General features: G+C 39.4%; 1 protein-coding gene and 1 pseudogene across 1 annotated transcript; both read left to right on the top strand.

Moving 5' to 3' along the window:
• The first annotated feature begins 207 nt into the window (after positions 1–207).
• Positions 208–2513, top strand: LOC134242545 (octapeptide-repeat protein T2-like; annotated as a pseudogene).
• A 47-nt stretch (positions 2514–2560) lies between these two features.
• On the top strand, positions 2561–3592 carry LOC134242547 (RNA-binding protein 25-like). Its single transcript, XM_062724652.1, has 2 exons — positions 2561–2731; positions 2987–3592. The coding sequence occupies exons 1-2, from the start codon at positions 2561–2563 to the stop codon at positions 3590–3592; spliced, it is 777 nt and encodes a 258-aa protein (XP_062580636.1).
• The last annotated feature ends 5096 nt before the right edge of the window (positions 3593–8688 follow it).

The raw sequence follows: 8688 nt of genomic DNA on the forward strand, positions 1-8688 counted from the left end.
GAGGATCGTACATTTTGGACGTGGTTTGCGACGATGTGTTGGGTGTACAAATGCACGAGCTTGTGAAAAAGAGTGGAAAGAGTATGTATGGTGCACCAAGCGCAAGACCTCTTAAATTTCCAAGACTTATCATGGTTCTACCATCAAAATCATCGCTGAAAACGGAAAATATAAACCCATAGAAAAATGGAAAATTAAGAGTAGAACATGCTGTTTGAAAGACAGGGGGAGAGACAAGCTGACAGAGAAAGACAGAGGGGCGAACAAAAAGACGTAGAAAGACAGAGGGACATATAGACAGACGGAGAAAAAACAGGGGGACAAACAGACATACGGAGAAAGACGGAGGAACAAACACAGACAGAGAGAGACAGAGTGACAAATAGACATACGGAGACAGACAGAGGGACAAACAGACAGACGAAGAGTGACAGAGGGACAAACACAGACAGAGAGAGACAGAGGGACAAACACAGACAGAGAAAGACAGAGGAACAAACACAGACAGAGAGAGACAGAGTGACAAAAAGACATACGGAGAAAGACAGAGGGACAAACAGACAGACGAAGAAAGACAGAGGGACAAACAGACAGACAGAGAAAGACAGAGGGACAAACAGACAGACGAAGAAAGACAGCTAGACAAACAGACAGACGGAGAAAGACAGAGGGACAAACAGACAGACGGAGAAAGACAGAAGGAGAGAGACACGAAAAAGGGACAGACAAAGAGCTAGATGGAAAAAAACAGAGGGACAGACAAACAGACAGAAGGAGAAAGACAGAGGGACAAACACACAGACGGATAGAGACAGAGGGACAGACACACAGACGTAGAGAGACAGAGGGACAGACACACAGACGGAGAGAGACAGATGGACAAATAGACATACGGAGAAAGACAGAGGGACAGACACACAGACGGAGAGAGACAGAGGAGGCACAAACAGACATACGGAGAGAGACAGAGGGACACAGACAGAGAGAGACAGAGGGACAAATAGACATACGGAGACAGACAGAGGGACAAACACACAGACGGAGCAAGACAGAGGGGCAAATAGACAGACAGAGAGAGACAGAGGGACAAACAGACATACGGAGACAGACAGAGGGACAAACAGACAGATGGAGAGAGACAGAGGGACAGACATAGACAGAGAGAGACAGAGGGACAGACACACAGACGGAGAGAGACAGATGGACAAACAGACATACGGAGAAAGACAGAAAGACAGACACACAGACGGAGAGAGACAGAGGCACAAACAGACATACGGATAGAGACAGAGGGACAAACACAGACAGAGAGAAACAGAGGGACAAATAGACATACGGAGACAGACAGAGGGACAAACACACAGACGGAGCAAGACAGAGGGGCAAATAGACAGACGGAGAGAGACAGAGGGACAAACAGACATACGGAGACAGACAGAGGGACAAACAGACAGACGGAGAGAGACAGAGGGACAAACAGACAGACGGAGAAAGACAGAGTGACAAACAGATAGACGGAGAAAGACAGAGTGACAAACACAGACAGAGAGAGACAGAGGAGAAACACAGACAGAGAGAGACAGAGGGACAAACAGACATACGGAGACAGACAGAGGGACAAACAGACAGACGGAGAGAGACAGAGGGACAGACAGACGGAGAAAGACAGAGGGACAAACACAGACAGAGAGAGACAGAGTGACAAATAGACATACGGAGACAGACAGAGGGACAAACAGACAGACGAAGAGTGACAGAGGGACAAACACAGACAGAGAGAGACAGAGGGACAAACACAGACAGAGAAAGACAGAGGAACAAACACAGACAGAGAGAGACAGAGTGACAAAGAGACATACGGAGAAAGACAGAGGGACAAACAGACAGACGAAGAAAGATAGAGGGACAAACAGACAGACGAAGAAAGACAGAGGGACAAACAGACAGACAGAGAAAGACAAAGGAACAAACAGACAGACGGAGAGAGACAGAAGGACAAACAGACAGACGGAGAAAGACAGAGGGACAAACAGACAGACGGAGAAAGACAGAAGGACAAACAGACAGACGAAGAACGAAAAAGGGACAGACAAAGAGCTAGATGGAAAAAAACAGAGGGACAGACAAACAGACAGAAGGAGAAAGACAGAGGGACAAACACACAGACGGATAGAGACAGAGGGACAGACACACAGACGGAGAGAGACAGAGGGACAGACACACAGACGGAGAGAGACAGAGGGACAAATAGACATACGGAGAAAGACAGAGGGACAGACACACAGACGGAGAGAGACAGAGGCACAAACAGACATACGGAGAGAGACAGAGGGACACAGACAGAGAGAGACAGAGGGACAAATAGACATACGGAGACAGACAGAGGGATAAACACACAGACGGAGCAAGACAGAGGGGCAAATAGACAGACAGAGAGAGACAGAGGGACAAACAGACATACGGAGACAGACAGAGGGACAAACAGACAGATGGAGAGAGACAGAGGGACATAATAGACAGAGAGAGACAGAGGGACAGACACACAGACGGAGAGAGACAGATGGACAAACAGACATACGGAGAAAGACAGAAAGACAGACACACAGATGGAGAGACAGAGGCACAAACAGACATACGGAGAGAGACAGAGGGACAAACACAGACAGAGAGAGACAGAGGGACAAATAGACATACGGAGACAGACAGACACACAGACGGACAAGACAGAGGGGCAAATAGACAGACGGAGAGAGAGAGAGACATATGGAGACAGACAGAGGGACAAACAGACAGACGGAGAGAGACACAGTGACAAACACAGACAGAGAGAGACAGAGGAGAAACACAGACAGAGAGAGACAGAGGGACAAACAGACATACGGAGACAGACAGAGGGACAAACAGACAGACGGAGAGAGAGAGACAAACAGACAGATGGAGAAAGACAGACACAAACAGAGAGAAAGACAGAGTGACAAACAGATAGACGGAGAAAGACAGAGTGACAAACACAGACAGAGAGAGACAGAGGGACAAACAGACAGAGAGAGACAGAGGGACAAACAGACATACGGAGAAAGACAGAGTGACAAACAGACAGACGGAGAGAGACAGAGGAGAAACACAGACAGAGAGAGAGAGAGACAGAGGGACAAACAGACATACGGAGAAAGACAGAGTGACAAACAGACAGACGGAGAAAGACAGAGGAGAAACACAGACAGAGAGAGACAGAGGGACAAACAGACATACGGAGAAAGACAGAGTGACAAACAGACAGACGGAGAAAGACAGAGTGACAAACACAGACAGAGAGAGACAGAGGGACACAGACAGAGAGAGACAGAGGGACAAACAGACATACGGAGAAAGACAGAGTGACAAACAGACATACGGAGAGAGACAGAGGAGAAACACAGACAGAGAGAGACAGAGGGACAAACAGACATACGGAGAAAGACAGAGTGACAAACAGACAGACGGAGAAAGACAGAGTGACAAACAGACAGACGGAGAAAGACAGAGTGACAAACAGACAGACGGAGAGAGACAGAGGAGAAACACAGACAGAGAGAGACAGAGGGACAAATAGACATACGGAGACAGACAGAGGGACAAACACAGAGACGGATAGAGACAGAGGGGCAAATAGACATACGGAGAAAGACAGAGGGACAAACACAGACAGAGAGAGACAGAGTGACAAACACACAGACAGAGAGAGACAGTGAGACAGACAGACGGACGAAGAAAGACAGATGGACAGATAAACATACTGAGAGGAACTACAATCCGGTTACTCAACACGTGTATATATAAATAAATTGGACAGTTCTATACCACCTACAGGAAGATTGGAGAGAGAGAGAGAGAGAGAAAGAGAGAGAGAGAGAGAGAGAGAGAGAGAGATTGAATTCTAACCGTTAAGAAATGAAATGAATCATATTAAATATGCAGACACAATCTTCTACAATTGATATTTTGTGAAATATACAAATCTTTAATTAATATTCTCTTTGATTGTATAAATCTGGAACTGGAAAATAATTCTTGATAGCTTTGTAGCTAATGCATCCTCCAAATTCACGATTAATGTAATTTAACGTTTGTCAAACAGATAAAATCACTCGTGTTTCTGCTTTCGAGAGTTATTAATTGGCACCTTTTCATTGAAGTTGATAACACTTATTTCCGCTTTGGCTGACATTAAAGACTGTTAAAATTCTAGCTTAAAAATGCTTCGTGTACACTTCTATCAATATTCTGCATGTTATTCTGAATCAATCAGTCGCAAATAAAAAAAAAACTGGGAGTTATCCCCCTTTGTATGCAACGCAAACTTGCATGATCTCGGAAAAGTTCTATTGTGTATCCTATTTTAAAGCTACTTTTCATACAAAATATATGCATATACAGATACTTTACAAGGAAATTACTCTGTCCCTCTCTCTCTCTGTATAATGGGGGGGGGGGGCAGGAAAGGCGGAAAATTTGTCTTGACTGGGATTCCTGCATTACATGTAACTTGCCTTTCGGGTCCTTGATTGTTTAATAAAGTATCTTGTGTTTTAGTCTTGTGCTCTAAAGACAGAACTCCTCCATATGATAGCCAAAATCACTAGGTTCCTTCCTTTGTTTTCAAGTGTCTTTTGGACACTGGCAGTCAGACGCTCAATTACCCACTTTGCTGTCCATGCAGATAATCACATGGGCGCTTCAGATGTTTCAGGACGGTGTGTTTTGTGTATTGTGTGTTTCTATATGGCTTTCTAAATACACTCATTAAAAATTAAAATTAAAAAATCGTTGACATTATTATTTCTTAAAATTATCATACTTCTGGATATTTTTAATAGATTATAATTTCAATGTTTTTTTGTTTTGTTTTTAAATTTTTATTGAGTGTATTGAGACGGTCATTTGAAAAACGCACTACGTTAAAATACGCCATACTGTACCAAGCGCCTCTGGATATCCTCAGTCCATACACTAGTATGGTCCTGAATTTTATACAAAGTTTGCTTTTTAGCAAATGTGCATGCATTTCCTATATCTGAGAATAATCTATAAAATCATGCAGTGTTCGGTAAAATCTATGTCGCAAAATTACAGTTCATATCCATACAAATGAAATTTGGGAAATACTTTGATATTCTAGTATAACTATTAATTTGATAAACAAACCGACAATACCCGATCCCACCTCTGATGTTTTGGAGGGCCGTGTTTACTCTGCTCCTATTTTGTATTGTTTTATGGACTTTTGGTCTGGAATTCTGTTCGTTATCTCCATATGTTTCATTTGAAAAGAAAATAAAGCGTGTTGATATCATAAGTAAAATGTCTCCAAACTTGTGATTTAAGAATGCAGTCGTGACTAACAAGACAATCCGTGTATCTTTTTGATCTGAGACTGATTCTCGTCCGGATTACTTCCCTTTGATTGACAGCCATTTGACAGGGACATTTCCTGTCGCTTTGTCCGTCACTAAAATCATTAGATTTAACAGAAACACCATCAATAGTTACATAACGTCCTCTTGTTTACATCATTACACTTACTAATTGATATTTTTTTTTATTTATTTCGGTACGGGTTTTCTGTGTTTTTGTGAGAAGTGTAAAATTTCAATGCTAGTCTAGTTCAACTTTGTCAAAGGATTGTCTTTTATAAAAGGTATGTTTTCTGTCCTGCTCCAAATTCTTTATAAAAATATTATACAGCTTAAATTTTTTTTTTTTTTTTGCTTTCACATATTCTAGAAATATAACAATGTTGCTGTATTACTCTGCACATGAATTAATATGTGTATTTTTTCTGGTCAGTTGAAAAAAGTCTATTTTTAGATATAGCTACTAAAATATCTATTTGTCTTTTATATGTAACATGGTTGTATGCCAACATGTTTGGTGAATCAATAAAGAAATTGAATTGAATTAAAAAATATGGAGCGGGTATGTTACAATTTATATCTTATATAAGTTTGTTTAATTTTTTTTATTATTGCTTTTATTTGCTCAATACTTTCATATTTTGATGATCATCTAACATTTGTACACAGAAAAAAAATCAGTTCGTATTATGGTATCAGGTATGATGTTTGAACCTTCTCTATACATGATAATTATATTATAGTATATAAATTTTCAACAATTAAATTATGCAGGGACGTAGCAACAGGGAGGAGGGGCAGGGAGGCCTCCCCCCCCCCCCCCCCCCCCGGGGGGGGGGGGGAGCGAAGGGCTGCCCCCTTTTTTTTCAAAACTTACTTTTACTATTGAAAATGTTCATTGAAAGGCTGGTTGGTCCCCCCCCCCACTTTATTCTAAAGTAAAGTAATATGAAGGAAATATAGTATTTTTAAGCTGAAAAAATGGATATTCAAAGGAATTGGTAGTGAAAAAAAAAATTGCTTCCCCCCCCCCCCGAAATAGGATTTTCGACTTTGGGCAATTTTCCTTGTTTTTTTGCTTGTCAACTTTTTCAGGTAAGTAAAAAAAAAATTCTGTGGCTGGCCCCCTCACTTTCAAAATCGATGCTACGTGCTTGTTATGAATAGATGAATAAACATGTTATGAATAGATGAATAAACAAATGAACGGATGGGACACACGAATTTTTAAGACACAGTAATTGTACTTGATTTTTTTCCAGTAATAAAATTGAATAACTCAGTTTCCTCTCGATTTTCGTGTAGGGAAAAAACTAAACAAAATAAAATTCTTCTATGTTGGTTTTGATTAGATCTTCATTCCTTACCAATGATTCTAAGAGGCATAGTTCCATTTGCAAGGTTATGTGAAGATATTTTACATATTACTGAGTACATATTTTTTTTTATAAAGAGGATTGACTTTTTTATTAGATGATACGATTAGGTTAGTTAATTAATCTACAGTAGATGTCTGTAAAAATACACTTTTTTTAAAAGTTTGTTTTGCGTGAACTTTCAGTCCCTTTTCAAAATGCTTTTCTTTAATACAACTAAACTTGATTATATCAAAGTACTTTAAAGTCTCTTAAAAAGTTTGTGTTGCGTGAACTTTCAGTCCCTTTTCAAAATGCAACATCAACATTTATCATCAGTCGTATAATCAATTTGACAATTTCTAAATAATCATGTAAATCTTAGCTCTCTTAACCCTTAATAAAAGAATTTCCATCACTTAATAATAATTCAAAACCTCTGATAATGTATGCTGATTTTTTTGTCTGTGAACATCCAATGCCATGGTGGCATGAATTTAAATTAAGAATTTCTTGAAAATTTATCAGATGGTAAGATATGTTGCATATGTATGTCCTTAACAGATCATTGTAAAAAAAACTTCAGTATAAATAAAAAGTACTCATATTCTAGAAACTAATAATATTATATGAAGACTGGATGCCATATGGACGCGCCATTCAGGTTCGCTATTTTTCCCGGTCATTTCGTGCTCTGACACCATCTGTGTTTATGTGAAGCCGCGGTCATGTAGATGTTCAACACTATGTGTCAGAATTTAGCCAGAAACTGAGCTTTTTATTACTGTCAAGTGACAAGTAAATACATATAAAAAACGTTCTGATGGAGACAGAATTTCTTCAATATTTAGATCGGGATAGGGATTCAATAATTTTTAAAAAGTTGCGCAACCGGCGTTTTCTGAAGATTGGGAAGCAGTGTGTGAAAATAGTTAAGAATCACTTGATTATTGATTAATTAACGATTGCATTTTTTCTTTTAAGTCAAATGCATATATAATTGTAGGTCTGTCCCTTCTTAAAGGTAACACCAGGGACCTACATACTAAGTATATATAAGTTAGTATATAGGTCCCTGGTAACACATTTAGTTATAATTTTTAAGAGAATGAAGGATTATGTGCTAGTACAGAATTAATGTCGACGATATTTCAGATGAGGATTTTTTTAAGGAAATTATTTCTGTATATATGCTGATCTTTGTTTTTTGGAAAAAAATATATATATTTCAGAACTGTATTTTATAATCTTTTGATCCAAAACACTATAAAATAACTTTTCATTCCCCCTCCCTCTCCTTGCATGCATGTCTCATACCATATCCAACTCAGGCCCGTAAGGGTCGCTCGTAAGTTACTGTGTCTTTCCTTTCCCCTGTTTAAACAACCGATTACATGATCACACTTACATAGTTTGTTTAATGTGCAGGCTTTGGGAATTTGAATATTTCTTCTAAATATTGACAAAGTCATCCAATTAATTTAGCAAATCCCCTCTTTCGGAAAAGCTAAGCTGAAGTGTGACACAACTTTTGCTACCTGAAATAGAAGACATGACCATCAAAAGCCAGGAACAAATTGTTAATGTGATTTACTCCTACTTGGTCTGATTAAGAAGCAAAGCACAAATATACTCTTTGAAAATTCACCCTCTCATAATCTCAAATACCTCTCTGTGATCATGGAGAGCAAACACAACGTCCAGTCACAAATAATATAGAAGTTTTTCCTAACAGACTGAAATGCTGCTTGCAAATATAAATGACATATGTGGAATTCATTTGATCGGGTTATTTTTCTGATTGGGTCTTTCTGGCAATGATTATGTGTAACTGAATATTCTTTCATGTGTCATTTAATGTGGTCTATGGTAGGGGTATACGGTTACTCTTGACACTGTGTGTTTGATGATTAAATCTTCCAATTTATGGTTGTTTACTA

The sequence above is a fragment of the Saccostrea cucullata genome, unplaced genomic scaffold (assembly GCF_032062105.1).
Source record: "Saccostrea cucullata isolate Sc308-1 unplaced genomic scaffold, CSIRO_AGI_Scuc_v1 ctg266, whole genome shotgun sequence".
Taxonomy (NCBI): Eukaryota; Metazoa; Mollusca; class Bivalvia; order Ostreida; family Ostreidae; genus Saccostrea; species Saccostrea cuccullata.